The 17809-nt window shown below is 42.8% G+C and overlaps 1 protein-coding gene across 1 annotated transcript; it reads left to right on the forward strand.

Annotated features, from left to right (window-relative positions):
• Positions 1-533: 533 nt before the first annotated feature.
• On the forward strand, positions 534-17194 carry LOC306783958 (septin-7-like; the record flags this gene model as incomplete). The annotated part of the gene is made up of 2 exons (XM_079297384.1): positions 534-740; positions 16661-17194. Coding segments are annotated over 2 exons (741 nt in total), but the record flags the coding sequence as incomplete, so codon positions are not given.
• Positions 17195-17809: the final 615 nt, after the last annotated feature.

Below are 17809 nucleotides of genomic sequence, written 5' to 3' on the forward strand. Positions count from 1 at the left end.
CTGAGCGCAGGGCTCAGACCATGCAGTCTGCTCGGAGAGCAGGGGTCAGACCATACAGTCTGCTATTAATTTTTATTTAAGACAAAACAGTCTAAATTTTTAAGCGTGTGTGTACGCAGGTGTGCTTGTGGAACATCGGGGGTTACGTCGGTGGGAGAATGGACGGACAAATTTGGTTAAGGCCAGGACACCGGGGGGTGGTGGTTGCCTTGCTGGCAACTCAGAGTCGGTTTATGGACAGTGCACTTCTCTCGGACGTTGTCATGACGTTCGGGAGGCAAAAACCCTCACCTAACTTAGCCCGTGCCTTTACCGTACTCGCTGCGTGGAATGTTGTCAGTGAGGTGGCTATCGCCCTCCGACCCGGCCTCCATTTTTTTATCCAGTCCCTGTACTGTTGCCCTAAACTCAACCTCACTGGGGGAGACGGCAATTAGACACAGTTTTACAAGTTACAATGAAACGGTCACGAAATTCGCGTGACCGACAATTAAGCCATGTGCCTGAAGAAGGAGTGATTTCTCCGAAACGTTAATGTCATCCCGCTGATCGCCAAAGCAGACACCCTCACCCCAGAGGAATGCCAACAGTTCAAGAAACAGGTCATGCGAGAAATCCAAGAGCATAAAATCAAGATCTACGAGTTCCCAGAGACCGATGACGAAGAAGAGAACCGGCTGGTGAAGAAGATAAAGGACAAGTTGCCGCTGGCTGTAGTAGGAAGCAACACCATCATCGAGGTGAACAGCAAAAGAGTCAGAGGGAGACAATACCCCTGGGGGGTTGCAGAAGTTGAAAACAGTGACCACTGTGACTTCACCATCCTGAGAGATATGCTCATCAGAACACACATGCAGGACCTGAAGGACGTGACGAACAACGTCCACTACGAAAACTACCGCAGCAGGAAGCTGGCTGCGGTCACCTACAACGGAGTGGACAACAACAGGGTTAAAGGTCAACTGTCCACCAAGAGTCCTTCTTGTACCAAGAGTCAATCTGTACCAAGAGTACAGATGAGATGTTGTCCTTCCGGACAACATCTGTAACCTCATCTTGATTCATGTCAAGCACCAGCTTCCAAAATCGTGCATTCACGCTGTCTGGAACTGGCTGAGCATTCGAACAAAGGGCCTGCACTCTAGTTTTCCCTGGCTTTAAACCTTTGACTTTCTTGTGTAGATGACATCTCTGCATGTGCCTCCATAGTGATCTCCTCTTCAGGTAGGCGTCACAGTTTATACAGTGCATGTAATCACTGGCGTTTACAGGTCCACTTGATTGTTGATGGGGTATCACCATTCCCTTTCCTTCTTTAATAACCTGATTATTATGGAAACGGTTCCCTCTATTTCTCAATACACTGAACTGTATTCTTCGTTCTTTAGAACCCTTTGGGAATGTTATTGCTCTTGCCACTTCAGGTTTGTCCTTGTGTTTTGATTCTAAATGGCGTGCCATTTTGTTGAAAGGCTTAGAGCAAAACACACAGTAAAACTTTTTGTTGTACAGTCTGCCTCCATTGTCTTTCTTCTTCAAGGTCATGACCGCCACGTCGCAACCATTAGATGAGGATTTGTCGGTGTCAGGTTCAGCCAGGGAAGTAAAACGTGTCTTATGTGTTTTCTTGCGTGGTTGGTCATCTCCTTCCTGAGAGTTGGTTGAAGTTCTCTGTACCTTTCTCTTCTTTGCCGTGTGCTGTTTGACCTCTTCTTCTGAACAGTCACTTTCTGTTTCTTCATCATATTGAGGAACATACTCATCCTCATCACTGTACTCAGAACTTGATAGAGGTTCTCTTTCGTGTCTGTTGAGCTTAAAAAAAGAAAGAGAAAAAGAAAGGATTAGACTTGGATATTCTTCATTGTAAAATCACAAGCATTTAACAATGCCGTGGAACAGCACGCATATTAACGTAGATTGTTGTGTTGTTTCGGGTAGTTTTAAACATCTATGACCGGGGTATTCAATTAAAGTTCAACAAGGTCCATTCAGAGAGAATTTCCTCATTAAATCTCCAGAACATCATAATAATGTCTAACTTGCACTCTGATTTAGTTCCATATACTGTATATTGAAGTAGCCAACAGTTGTATTAAAGTCTGTATGTAGAAAACAACTGATTATCAAATATAGAAAGATCAATTGAATAATACATAAACAATATTTATTGTCAGATTTAAAATTGAGATTAAGATTAAATTACATAACCGAAAGCTTTTGAAAAATGTGCATCTTAAAACAAAGAAATGAAGTACCCTGCAGCTTTAAATTAATTAAATTCAGGTGTGAAGTGATGTCACCCAAGAAAACCAAGATATCCATATTATTCTCATCTTCTAATAAGATGAATTAGCGAGCAGGACTTTATCTGTGGTTATTAATCCACTTGTTTCAGCTCTATTCCTCTCTGTTAACGTCATTGTTGGTCAGTGAATTCATGCGTTAGGATTCTGATCATACTGGGCTCTTAGGTTTATTTTCCTGTGCCTTTATTTGAGATGCGAGACGTTAGCTCAAAAGAGTTGTGCTTTGTCTCGTAGTGGCACTTCACATTACCGCTTTCAATAATCATCACAGCCTCTGAACATATTACCCTGATTCCTGTAAACTGACAGATGTCATGGCCCTTTTCATGTTAGAATGTGAAGTTTTGCAAATAAACTTACAACTCCACTGTCGGTTCTCATGAGCTCTGGAACACTTGTGTCCTCATCGACATCAGCTGGAGTGGGGTCAAGAATATCGGTATTGTCACTGGACCGCTGGTGTTCTTCCTGAAAAACAAATCATTTTTTTGTAATGTTTAGACAGGCTCCCAACCTACCAGTCTGCCTACCTATCAGTCTACCCACCTACCTACCTACCAGTCTACACTGTTTTACATCAATAAAATAATACACAACCAAACAACAAATACTACAACTTATATTTCATCAGACATTATGAATAAGTGGCTGCAGTGCAAACTATTTAATTTCTCCCTGTGGGAAACACTGTCGTAATAATGGAAGTCTAATATGTGTGATTAACTAGCTGTAGTCTGTAAGAAATGAATTACTCTAGCATTGTTTTGATTTCTGTTCGACATTCACAGTCGAGCAGGTTAACTGTCAATTAAGAACCCAAAGAAGATGACATATCCTACCTCGTTGGTCTGTTCAGGGTTAAAGCCATCTGTCACATCAGCGCCTGCAAATATATTAGAGGATAGAAATGTTAATATGGTTTACGATGAACTAATAACTTCAACATCATCTTTGATGGGTCAAAATGTGTTTCATTTGCGTCTAGACTATTTTTAAATAGTTATATGATTTAAACCCTGAGAGTATGATCAGTTTGGGATTGAAACCAATAGACTCCCTGAAGTATTCAGTATAATATTCTCCACGATTACAAAAGACTTTCTACAAACCTCAACATAAAACCATCTCATGGTCTCTCCCCTCTCTCACCTGTGCATTCAGAGCTGCCACCAGTGGATGAAAAACATGCTCCATCCTCCTGAAAGCACAAGGGACACATTCAGTCATGTTACAGTACTCTGTATTTCAAGCTGCAGTGGTAGAATTTGGTGGAATTAAAATTGTTGCCTGAGCTGCTATTATTACATTTTGACTGAAATTAAAAGTAATTTGTTCTGGTCTTATAGGCTGCATTATAGTAAGGTGATCTACTTATTTCTGAAAGTACGAGGCTAAATATTCTACTTCAATACCCATGGTTATTTGAATTACAATATCTGCTTACATGTGAAGAAATACTTTTTTTAAAGTTAACCTTGACTCAATATGTCAAATATGTCACTTTGTTGAGCATAATATTCACGTTCTGTGGGAAAAGATAATGATGATAAAATATAAATTCTAAAAAATATCTAAATATCATTTTGTGACTGTAAAAAAGCCCCACGATGTGTAAATTATCCATTTGTAGTTAACTGTAATTAGTTGTCCAGCCTTCCGTTAACGGTAGGCTGGTCTCAGATCGCATACCTGCAAACTCATGAGTGAAAAAGGTGACAAGCCCGAAACAGTGAACAGTGTGATGAGAGGACATGTGAGCCCTTGTTGCTGTAGTTCATCTCCTTGGAGCAGAGGCTACATTTAGCATACCCTGCCTTATCAATGTGTTAAAACACTGTGACAGCAGGAAGCTGCACTCATGTCTGTTCAGACCTCCACCTTTATCCAGACCCAGCTCCACTCACAGCTCTGTTAGCTGCACATGCTAGCTGCACATGTTAGCTTAGTGTTAGCTAACATTAGCTGTCCATCTCGGTTAACTTCCAGCACATTGCAACAGCTCTTTTTATATGGCAGTACATGTACCAACATTCGGAGCTCGGACAATAATTAAAAACTTACCATTTCCATCCAGGTTCCACAGCTAGCCCGTCAAGTTACATGTGTGTGGAGCCGCTCGACAGTCTGAGGCAGTGAGTCACCTCTCCACGGGCGCATGCACTGATGGGGGAGGGGCCACGCCATGGTCCCCATGATGATGGTAAACGTCAGGTTTTGTGTAATGTCAGCAATGAAACTTAAGGTACTTTACACAGAACATGACATTGACTGTCCCCACCGTAACCTCACCCATCCCCCACTCCTTCGGTCACGATCAGCATGAGGGAGCTCTGAGGCTCGGCCTGCAGCCTTTGTTAATAACTTAGACAGGTAATAGTAATTACTAAAATGGAAGGATTACATAAAATACCTGCTTAAGTTGAGACTTTATTACTCAACTAGAATTTTGTATAAAGTATGTAAAAAAAATTTTTTTTTATTAAAAAAGGACATTGAAATGAAACAAGCATTTCTAATGAAGTTAAGTAATAGAAGCATTTTTGAACGATTAAAAAATTATACAAACATTGATATTCATAAAATAGAAACTACAACTATTTACAAGCCATTGTATTCAACATAAGTATTTATATGTGTATTTAACTAACATATTATGAATTTACGATGCAAAATAGTATTCAAAAGTATAGTACTCACACAAGAATACAAAAAATAGATTTCTTAAGAGCTCTCATCATTATTATTTCATAGTGAAGAATAAAGGTAACGAGACTACCAGTGCTAACACTTCTATCCAGTAACAATCAGTCCTCCACTATGACCTCTTTTTCTTCCTGGTGTGACGCTGTTAACTGGAATTGGGGCCTGTCTACAACATATTAAAAAAACAGGGCTCTGACATCTTCAGAAGTAAAAGATGGTCTGATCTCATCAAGAGTACGACAGGGTGTACAGCTTAGGGACATGTACCCCATGCTGAAGTCTGAGTTTGATACAGGCAAAAATCTGTTCTAGATAATCTAGAGGGATTTTTTCCAGGTGGTCCTATTGTAGGCCTTGTCCACAATGTGTGTGCACAATCTGGGGGTTCTAGGACCCATATTTGAGAAATTATGGCCATTCTTGCATATGCCAAAATATAAGTGAATAAGGCCCCAATTAAGCCCAATTAAGCCCTTTGTGGCTGTTTTTGGGGACCTTAATTTGCAGCTATGAGGCCCAGATTATAGGTGTGTAATGGTGACGAGCCCCTCTTTCAGGCAGAAAAGGATTTAAAACCCTACCCCTTTTTAAAGTATAAAACGTTTGAGAAAAGACTGGTAAAATCTGGATTTTGACCACTTTTTAATATTGATCAATTTTAAAACACTTGTCAATGGCCTTCTTTGATGAAATTCACATATGATGGACAAAACAGGACCCTCTTCAAGGTTCAATTGGATTCAAGTCGTTAGCATGCTGCTACCGGAAGTTAGCTTTCCCAAGGTTCTACAGATATCTCGCTTTAGATCCTGCATCACCTTATCATAGGCGACTGATTTATGCAAAAATCAGGCAGTTCCAACCTTTCACTACGATTTAATGGCCCGTTTCTCACTTGCCAAAACAGGCCGAAAGATGAGGTCATATGCCTCAATTTTGACCTTTGGGGCTGTTTTTGGGGACCTTAACTTGCAGCTACGAGGCCCAGATTATAGGTGTGTAATGGTGACGAGCCCCTCTTTGAAGGAGAAAATGAATCAAATCTCTACTTTAAATTAAAGTGGACATTTTGAGAGAAAAGACTGTTGAAGGCCATGTCGGAACATAAGTGTCATCTGGGTAGAGATATCCATAGTTCACTATGGGAAAAGTGTTTGGAATGTGCCATTGAGTTTCATACCATTTAACGATGGGGCAAAGATGGAATGACTGTGAAAATTTCACGGTCCTAGCCCATTGTTTTATGGGGTAATTAGGCCAAATAACTTTAAAATGAAGAAAAATGCCATATATTACTACGGGAAAAGTGTACCGAACTTCCTATTGATTTTCATACCACGTGGTTTGTGGCCAAGGGCCAACTGACCGTGAAAATTTCAGCGTGCTAGCCCATTGCTTTCTAGGGGTATTAACTGAACGTCTATTTAAGCCAAATAAATGCTAAATGCCATGAATCACTATGGGAAAACTGTACAGAATTTCCCGTTGATATTCAGACCATTTCATCTTGGGGCAGAGGGTGACTTAATGTGAAAATTTCAGCCTCCTAGCCCATTGTTTTCTAGGTGTCTAGGCAGAATTGAGTCAAAAGGCCGTAATTTCTACGTGTACGGAGTTTACCATAGCAGAAAGTGTACCATCGCAGAAAGTGTATGGAATTTCCCATTGATTTTCATACCACATGGTCTTTCGCCAAAGGTCGACTGACTGTTAAACTGTCAGGGTCCTAGCCCATTGCTTTCTATGGGAATTTTGGCCGAGTTCGGTGAGAAATCCATAATTCACTATGGGAAAAGTGTTTGGAATTTCCCCTTGATTTTCATACCACATGGTCATTGGCCAAAGGTCGACTGACCGTTCAATTTTCAGGGTCCTAGCCCATTGCTTTCTATGGGAATTTGGGCCGAGCTCGTGAGAAATCCATAATTCACTATAGGAAAAGTGTTTGGAATTTCCCCTTGATTTTCATACCACATGGTCATCGGCCAAAGGTCGACTGACCGTTCAATTTTAAGGGTCCTAGCCCATTGCTTTCTATGGGAATTTGGGCCGAGTTCGGTGACAAATCCATGGTTCACCCATCTCATCCAGTTCACCCAGTTCACCCATCTCACCCAGTTCACCCATCTCACCCAGTTCACCCAGTTCATAATATCCCATCAAATTCAACCATGTTGTGAGAAGTTATGACTAGTTGAAGGATGGGCCGTTTGGGTAATCACTTTCCATTCATTTTATCGTTCAAAATGCCCCATTCAAATATAGGCCAACTGCCCCTCTTCCCGCGCAGGCATGCTAAGTGCTAGGGAGTCCCATCCAACTTGAATGTGCCTCATTGGGGCCTGTCTACAACATATTAAAAAAGCAGGGCTCTGACATCTTCAGAAGTAAAAGTTGGTCTAATCTCACCAAGAGTACGACAGGGTGTACAGTTTAAGGACGTGTACCCCATGCTGAAGTCTGAGTTTTATACAGGCAAAAATCTTTTCTAGATAATCTAGAGGGATTTTATTCAGGTGATCCTATTGTAGGCCTAGTCCACAATGTGTGTCCACAATATGTGGGTTCTGGGATCCATATTTGAGAAGTTATGGCCATTCTTGTGTTGTGAAAAAATGTGTAGCTGTCTTTCACACTTAGAGCAGGTTTAAGAATGAAACAGAAAGCTCTCAGAGGCGTATAGTTGTATCAAAGCAATATATTTATTTATCAACAGAGTTATTCAGCCCAACACAATTAAACATGCATGGGCAATCTAATGGATTCACTTCACAGAGCTCCACCATCAGAACACGCTTGAACACATCAGCATGAACCTTAATATAGGGGTCCGCCCCTTGATACACATTAGTCAAAGTCAAAGATGCAAACGTAGCACGTTTATTACGTGTATTACGCTTGGTTGGAAGCCGTGAATGTCCATTCACCTTTGGCCCCTCCCAATAGGCGTTGGTTTCCGTCAGTGTGAGTGAGTTGTTGAATGCGAGAGGTCCTAGAGAAAGAGTGTGTGGAGAAAGCCGGGCTCAGCTGGGCGTAGTCCCTCGCTTGAATCTGAGTGTCTTATCTATTTAAAGATGGCTGCCTGTTCCTTGTGACGCAGTTAACCTCAGTAACCTTCCTCCTGCTTCTCTCAGGCCCTGTGTATGCTGTGAGCACTGTATAAGTGGTTAATAGAGCTGCATAAGCTAATGGTTATTAAAACTACAAATATGCTAGTGATTAATTAAACTGTATATATAAGCTAGCTGCTGATTAAGCTGTATATAAGCTAGCTGTTAATTAAACTGTATATAAGCTAGTTGCTACTTAAAGCTGCATATAAACTAGCTGCTGATTAAGCTGTATATGAGCTAATTGCTGATTAAAGCTGTATATGAGCTAATTTTATCAACAAATCCCTCTCTTGATGTCTGAAGGACGTCACTTTCTTTACCTTTCTGCCCTGTTCACACGCTGGTGTCTTCCTCTGCCTCTCCTGACCCTACCAGGCTGTTCTGCTCTTCCCATACTGGGTAAGCTCCATAAGGAGGGGGTGGTAATGGTTCCTTGGAGAGGGCAGTGGTGATAAGACGGCCAACCAAAGAACGAATACAGGGTATTATACAACATCCACATGAGACCAATATTGCAATGAACACACCCACTGACACTGCTATTGACAAGATCAGGTGCTTCCATTTTCCAAACATGTTTTCCATCCAATCTCCAAATGGATTGTTCACACCTGATGCTTCCTGCATTTCGTTTGACAGTGCCCTCAGACTATTCAGTGCTTTTGTGACTGAACCGTCCGGCGCAGTATTGTTGGGGATGACAGTGCAACACAGGTCTCCAAACATTGAGCAAACACCTCCTTTTTCAGCAAGCAACATGTCCAAAGCCATTCTGTTTTGTACAGTAATCAAAGAAGTAGGGGCCAGCTGCTCAGCCAGATCCTCTATTGCATCCCTAGTATGATTAGCCAAACGAAGAACATTGTAATGCACATAATTGATACGATCAACATTTTTATTCACAGTTATCCATGGAATAATACTTGCGACACTCTCAAAACCTGCTGCAATTTGGTCTACCAATTTGTATTCATTAGGCACTCGTCTGGGCACTCCGATAGCATCTATGTAGGTTGGACCTCTGTCCAGGCTGAACTCAGCTCCAGCTGCTCTTTTAGCTAAGATATGTCTGCGTCTGCGTTGGGTCAGGCTTTGTACTTTGTTTTGCTCCTGTAGTATTTTGTCTCCCACTAAGGTAAGTGGCATTGCTAGCCTCACCATAGCACACATTCCCATTGTAGATGTTGGTATGTTAGTGAATAAGCGCAGACCCCCACAGTAGTAAAATAGCCCTCCCCTAGCCCAAGAACCTATCTCTGAGCCTGGTCGTGTCACGTTGCACCAGTCTTCTGGCACACTACCTAAGTTGGTTTGAGCTCTATCGTTGGTGAAATGGTAACAGACATATCTGGATCCTAGTCCTTTGTAAGCTTTGAAATAACCTACTGTAGTTTGGTTGTTAATTGGTGGAAATATGGATGCCAGAGTAGTGCAATTTGGTGGAGTAGCCATTTTAGTCATATTTGTCATGCACGCGTATCCTGTTGGGTCAGATTCAGGATATAGTGGTGCTGGTTCGGTGAACATAGCTGGTCTAGCTGCAGCACAAGCTACACAGCCACTCATTTTGTTTTTTATAGCATTATCAACAATCCAATTTAACCAAACATTGTCGCTTCCTTGTCCTGTAGCTAATTGGATCACCTGTTGGGGAGTCCATTTAGAAAAGTCTTCTGATAAGACAGTTGGTGGGTCCGGTGGTGGCGGTTGTCTGTGCGGAATTATATTTATCTGAATTCCTACTCTCGGGTCTTTGCCGGGGACGTCCACTAATAGGGCGAACCATATTATGTTTTTTCCTGTGCTGCTTTTGGTGACGTTGTTCAGAGACAGAGATAAGGGATTGGCTGTTGCTGAAAAGTCTCGTTGGAAGTCTATTTTGTCCCATAAGGTCCTTCTCGGACTTTCCCCTCGCATTCTCGGCTTCCACCGCCCTGTGTATTTTGTTACCGCCCCCCAGGAATGACAAAACGCTGTGTTCGCGACGTTCACGTAATTCTCACATCTGTTGACTATGGCATTGTCAGCACACAAATACACAGCATGACCTCTCCATGCTTTTGGTCGTCTTCCACAGTTAATCACATCACACAAATCAAAAGTAAAAACGGTTTTGCTCCCCTTGGTATAGTTTAAGGTCAGATATGCACGACACGCTTTTGGTGGTGGCTTGTATGCCGGTTCTGAGGCATCTCTTTTTTGCCTAACCTTCCCTCTCTTGAGGTCGTTTTGAGTTTTGTTCACATCCTCGCCGCTTGTTGTCAGATTGAAGCTTGGATGACTCTCAAACCTAGTCAGATTTTGCATGTTCACATCCTTGCCACTTGCTGTCAGATTGCAGCTTGGATGACTCTCAAACCTAGTCAGATTTTGCATGTTCACATCCTTGCCACTTGCTGTCAGATTGCAGCTTGGATGACTCTCAAACCCTGTCAGATTTTGCACTGCCTCTGGCAGACAGCCATAGTTTCCGCTAGTTGGTTTGTTCACTGTTTTGTCCCCCATTTTCAATCCCCAAGTCAAGAATATCACAAATGCCACACCCAAACCCATTAGAATCCACCCAGTTCTTTTACCTATACCCATGTCTTTCCAGGTGACTGGGGGATGAATCCCCAGTGGCTGGATGTCCGTTCTCCCAAACAGATAAACCGGCATTTTGTGTCAGATTACCTCGGACCTCTGCTAAGGGTCTGGAACGCTCAGATGCTGGGGCACAATGTGTCAGGTGGTGCCAAGGTGCTCCTGATTTACCTATGACCTGGACCGAGTGTGAAGTAACCTCCTTCACTTCGTACGGCCCTGTCCACCTGGGGTCAGTCCACTTTCTCTTGTGAACTTTGACCCTGACCCAGTCACCCACTCGGATGAGATTTTTTACTTCCTCCTGGTCAGCTGGACTGGTCCGCTGGACCTGTTTGGAGAGAGCCTCCGTGAGAGTGATTAAAGCAGTCATATATGCCTTCATTTCAACTTGCTGCACATCTAAGGCTGGTATATGACTACCGTCTCTTGGAGGACCAGGCATTTGCCTCCCTGTCATTAACTCATGTGGTGAAAGATGCGTCTCATTTCCTTTTGCACTCCTCATTGCCATTAGAGCTAATGGTAAAGCTTCAACCCATGTCAGCTTTGATGCCGCACATGTCTTTGCTATTTTTGATTTTAGCGTCTGATTTGCCCTCTCTACCAGTCCTTGTGACTGTGGATGATACACTGATCCATATCTATGTCTGATTCCTAGTCTGGCTTCCACTTCCTGCAAATGCTTATTACTGAAATGTGAACCATTATCGGACCTTATGCATCTAGGAACACCATAGCGAGGTATTAGTTCTGTTTGCAGCCACTTTATTACTGTCTGTGCGTCTTCTTTTTTAGTTGGGATTGCCTCCACCCACTTTGAGAATCTGTCAACCATTACCAAGATGTACCTTTTTCCTTGTACTCTGTTATCATGTCCCATGTCAGTAAAGTCTATGCTGATGTCTTGGAAGCAGGCTGATGGTACAGGATAAGAGCCCATAGGTGTTTTGTACGGTTTCTTCACATTGTGATCCCCACAGGTGGTGCATTCGTCGCAGAAGAGGGACACCATACTTTCCATGCGTGGGTGCCACCACAGTGCTTCCACCCTTTGTAATGTTCCTTTCTTTCCTTCGTGCGTTGGTCCATGTGCCTCTGGTATCAGTGAGACACACAATTCTGCTGGTGCTACCACTCTGCCATCATGGGATCTCCAAAGTCCACTTTCTCCTTTTGTTGCTCCTTTCCTTTGCCATTCAGACCATTCGTATGGTCCAGCCTTCTTCTGTATCTCAATCAGTGTTTCTTCAGTGATTTCGGGTTCTTGTATGGCCATTTTCAGAATCATCTGTTTTGGTCTGTATCCTCCTACTTCTTTAGCAGCTTCATCTGCCCTGTCGTTTCCCACACTTATTCTGGTCCTTGCCTTGCCATCATGTCCTTTGCATTTCATGATTGCCACTCTTTTTGGTAGCTTCATAGCTTCCACCAGTGCCATGATTTCCTTCTTGTGTTTGATGGGTGCGTCCATTGATGTTGTGTATCCTCTTCTTCGCCACATGGGCCCATCAACGTGAGCTGCTCCATGTGCGTAAGCAGAATCTGTGAAGATGTTTACTGATTTTCCTTCTGCTATTTTCAAGGCTTGTATGAGCGCTTCGACTTCTGCCAGTTGTGCTGATGCTGGTTGAGGTAGGATACCTGATGCTACTATTGTGTGTTCCATGTCTTCGAATTGTCTCACCACAGCATAGGATGCTGTGTTTCCTTCATCTCCTTTGTAGCAACATCCATCCGTGTATAACCACATTTCTGCTCCTGAGATTGGTGTATTTCCTAAGTCTGGCCTTAGTTTGTTTTCAATGATTGCTCTTGCTTCGCAGCTGTGTGGTTGATCTCCTTGTCCTTGTTGTAGTGATGACGCCATATTGATTCCTCCTGTTTCATAGACAATATGTGGTCTTGTGCATTCTTTTTGAATTTTCGATTTTCTTGCAGCTCCGAACGTGAATTCTTTGCTGAGGAGGAATGCAGCCACACCATGATGTGTGTGGATTTTCAGAGAGTGGCACATGACAATGTGGGATGTTTTCTCGATCGCCTTTGCAATTGCCGCCATGTGTCTTGTACAGGTGGATTGGCCAACTTCAACTGGGTCCAGTTTTGATGAGTGATACATGAGTACCTCTCTTCCTCCCCCTTTTTTCTGATACAAAACTGCATTTACCATCCCTCCTTTTTGTTCAGAAACATCTAGGTGGAAAGGGAGTGGCCAACGCTCCTGTCCACTGTTCCTGTTGCAGTTCTTGAAGAGGCCACAGAAAAGACAACATGCATGACAAATGTTTTTTTTAATTTTTTTTTATCATGAAGCACCAGCAGAGGGAGCCAATGCTTCTCCCAAGTTTTCTGGTGTCTGTTTGAACTCAGAGCGATGTCATTTACACTGGCGCATGTCTTAAAACCTGCTTTTCTCTGGAACATATGTGTGTGAAATGATGATCTATTTTATTATTAACACTTAGGGTGAAGAAGACGAAAACAGTATAGTCATAAGTTATTTTAAAGTGTCTGTGTGAATAGACAAAAGCTCGTCCATTATACTAAGTTGGCAATTTTCAGCCCTAATCTGATGGTTAGCAAGCGTTACTGTTCAGGGGTCACTGATCTTTTTTCTGTTGTACGAAAGAATGACGGAGTGCTTCTTTCGGCGTTTTTGACCTTCATACAGTGACCTCACAACTCCGCAATATAAGCTTTACAAGTATAACGCATATTATTTAACAGTGTATGAATATATGTTATTTACAAATCTCCCTATATACCCCTGCTAGGTGTGAAATGCTATGTTTTAATTACTCAGCAATGGCTGTAACTAATATTTTTTATAAGGCAGACAGTGTCAACCTAGCCCCCACCGTTTTAAATGTCTTCCGCTCTCTGTCCTTGTTCAAATCAAGGCCGCAGCTGTGTTTTTATCAGGAAGGCACACCCTCCCTAATATTCTCACCGTTTGTCTGACTAAATGAATGGATGCTTTGTTTCAGCTTTAAACCTTGTACATTCCTAATTTTTAGCGTCTGTCTGGCTGAATATAGTGGCTGCTGTGTTTCCGCATTAGACTTTGCTAACAGTCCCTGGGGAACCCAATTTTCCAATAAATTTAACTACGCCAGTAAAACTGACACTTATATTAACCCTCAGCTGTCTCTCAGCCTATTCTAGTGATTTATGTGTGTGTGTGAATGCAACGCTTGTGTATAATGTGTGTTTTTCCTGCTCTGGACTCCAAACTTTGAAACCACACACGAACATTCAGCCACAAATCAAGATCTCAACTGCCTGTCCCTCACAGGAACGCACAAACTTTTTACAGCTGTCAGCACACCTTCTGTCATATACAATCACTTCAAACAATCACTCGCATTTAAACAAAATTGCAACACACTGCCATTTTTGAAATGCGCACAGATCACAAATACGGTAAAGGAATATCTTTTAGAAATACAGTCAAACAAATAAACAAAAGTTAAAACGTACTCCTCAGCGGCTCAGCTGTCAGCTCGCTCATGTATGCGCCAAATAGTTCCACTCATTCAAACAAACTTGAATCAATAAACTACCGTCTCAGATTTGTGTAGAAATCACAACACGGTCTCAGAATGAAGTGAAGAGTTTTACAAACGCTGTTAAATGATGAAGAAAAGTGAAAACGTACAGCTCAGCAAATAGTCACCCGCATTCATACTAAATAATCAAAACACACGCTTCCGTCTCTTTAAGCATAAGTCAGTCACAAGCGCAGCCCTCGGATGAGCTGAACAGCTCTTTTTCTCAAACTAAGCAAACAGACACCTCTTGGCCACCGCACAAATGACAACTGCTTCTCAGCAAACAAACACAGTCAAAGGATAAACACAAATTAAAACCAAATCTGAAATGCGCACAATTCGCAATTATGGTCTAGAATGAAATTAATATCGTTACAAATGCAGTGAAACAATGAACACAAATTAGAACATACACGGCTGTCTCTTTAAATATAAATCAGTCAGAAGCGCAGCCCTCGGATGAGCTGAACAGCTCTTTTTTTTTTAGACACACTTTTATCAGCAGCGCATTTTAACAGCAATTTGTCTTTTTCCTCAAACTCAGCAAACAGACTGTGTACCGCTGACCTCTTGACCACGATACAAATGAAAAACTGCTTTTTAGCAAACAATCAGTCAAATTATAACCAATTTCACACATATCAAAGAGCTCTGCTCTTTAATACATCACAACGGCCGCTGTTTATTTGTCAAAAACAATGTTACAGTCGGGTATTGAACCCAAACCTACCGCGTGGAAGACCGTTATATTAACCACTACACCATCAGGGTAGCACGTCAACAACACAATTTAACTGCTTTTTTATCCTAGGTCATCTCTGGACCTGTACACGTTCATTAATCTCTTCCGTTATTAACAACACACCGATATAATTAAATTCTGTGCTCTCGTCCAGAAACTTCGTCAAGGAAACTCTAAGCAGAGTAACATTATTTTTCACTGGACGCCACTCACGAGTTAATGTCCGAAGACTCGATGCTCTTAATACGGGAATTCCGCAGTCAGTTTTCTCAATACAGTTTATCAATGACATCAATGACATATACATATATCCCCGTCATGTTATGCAATTTCTTCGTAGCCCAAAACATCCCATAAGTACGTTAGAAATTACGCCTTTTGTGACATGAATTTGAGTGCTCAGCGCGAAGCACGTGTCAGCGAACCAATGCGTCGCACGGCTCACAACACCTCACATCTACACTATCACAAGTGCGCAATTTCTCGCCTTTATTTGACGTTTTCTGCTGGGCTCATTCACACGTATACACAGACCCCCCAAATGGCTGTATAACAACTCTGTTGCTGTGTGTTTAATCTTTACAATTACTCTATAATTAAGCAAATACTTACAGTTCGGACAGTCTGAGCAAAATTTGGAATATGTCTATGAATACAATGTTGCAGAATTCAGTTAAATAGGCTTCTGCTCACCTGTGAGATGTACCGGTACGACTCAGACTCCCCGAAGCTGCAAGCTCGCTCCGATGGCAATTATCGGTTCCCAGCCTCGAAGGGAGAGATGCGCCGTTATCTGGAATCAAAAGGAGAGGCCTGTTAACATTCCAACCTGAAGCTCTGTATCGTATTGGATCACGTCGGGGTCACCACTTTGTTGTGAAAAAATGTGTCTTTCACACTTAGAGCAGGTTTAAGAATGAAACAGAAAGCTCTCAGAGGCGTATAGTTGTATCAAAGCAATAGATTTATTTATCAACAGAGTTATTCAGCCCAACACAATTAAACATGCATGGGCAATCTAATGGATTCACTTCGCAGAGCTCCACCATCAGAACACGCTTGAACACATCAGCATGAACCTTAATATAGGGGTCCGCCCCTTGATACACATTAGTCAAAGTCAAAGATGCAAACGTAGCACGTTTATTACGTGTATTACGCTTGGTTGGAAGCCGTGAATGTCCATTCACCTTTGGCCCCTCCCAATAGGCGTTGGTTTCCGTCAGTGTGAGTGAGGTGTTGAATGCGAGAGGTCCTAGAGAAAGAGTGTGTGGAGAAAGCCGGGCTCAGCTGGGCGTAGTCCCTCGCTTGAATCTGAGTGTCTTATCTATTTAAAGATGGCTGCCTGTTCCTTGTGACGCAGTTAACCTCAGTAACCTTCCTCCTGCTTCTCTCAGGCCCTGTGTATGCTGTGAGCACTGTATAAGTGGTTAATAGAGCTGCATAAGCTAATGGTTATTAAAACTACAAATATGCTAGTGATTAATTAAACTGTATATATAAGCTAGCTGCTGATTAAGCTGTATATAAGCTAGCTGTTAATTAAACTGTATATAAGCTAGTTGCTACTTAAAGCTGCATATAAACTAGCTGCTGATTAAGCTGTATATGAGCTAATTGCTGATTAAAGCTGTATATGAGCTAATTTTATCAACAGTGAACAGCAAAAGAGTCAGAGGGAGACAATACCCCTGGGGGGTTGCAGAAGTTGAAAACAGTGACCACTGTGACTTCACCATCCTGAGAGATATGCTCATCAGAACACACATGCAGGACCTGAAGGACGTGACGAACAACGTCCACTACGAAAACTACCGCAGCAGGAAGCTGGCTGCGGTCACCTACAACGGAGTGGACAACAACAGGGTTAAAGGTCAACTGTCCACCAAGAGTCCTCTGGCCCAGATGGAGGAGGAAAGGCGAGAGCATGTGACTAAGATGAAGAAGATGGAGATGGAGATGGAGCAGGTGTTCGAGATGAAAGTCAAGGAAAAAGTGCAGAAGCTCAAAGACTCTGAAGCAGAGCTTCAGCGGCGACACGAGCAGATGAAGAAGAACCTGGAGGCGCAGCACAGAGAGCTGGAGGAGAAGAGACGCGTGTTCGAGGACGAGAGAGCGAACTGGGAGGCCCAGCAGCGCCTGGAGCAGCAGAGAATGGAGGCCTCCAGGACTCTGGCACGATTGGCTTAGTTTGGAGGGCAGGGCCAAGACCATTTAGTCTGCGTGGAGTGCAGGACAAGCTCGGTCTGCTCTGAGCGCAGGGCTCAGACCATGCAGTCTGCTCGGAGAGCAGGGGTCAGACCATACAGTCTGCTATTAATTTTTATTTAAGACAAAACAGTCTAAATTTTTAAGCGTGTGTGTACGCAGGTGTGCTTGTGGAACATCGGGGGTTACGTCGGTGGGAGAATGGACGGACAAATTTGGTTAAGGCCAGGACACCGGGGGGTGGTGGTTGCCTTGCTGGCAACTCAGAGTCGGTTTATGGACAGTGCACTTCTCTCGGACGTTGTCATGACGTTCGGGAGGCAAAAACCCTCACCTAACTTAGCCCGTGCCTTTACCGTACTCGCTGCGTGGAATGTTGTCAGTGAGGTGGCTATCGCCCTCCGACCCAGCCTCCATTTTTTTATCCAGTCCCTGTACTGTTGCCCTAAACTCAACCTCACTGGGGGAGACGGCAATTAGACACAGTTTTACAAGTTACAATGAAACGGTCACGAAATTCGCGTGACCGACAATTAAGCCATGTGCCTGAAGAAGGAGTGATTTCTCCGAAACGTTAATGTCATCCCGCTGATCGCC

The sequence above is a fragment of the Melanostigma gelatinosum genome, assembly GCF_949748355.1.
Source record: "Melanostigma gelatinosum genome assembly, contig: SUPER_10_unloc_3, whole genome shotgun sequence".
Classification (NCBI taxonomy): domain Eukaryota; kingdom Metazoa; phylum Chordata; class Actinopteri; order Perciformes; family Zoarcidae; genus Melanostigma; species Melanostigma gelatinosum.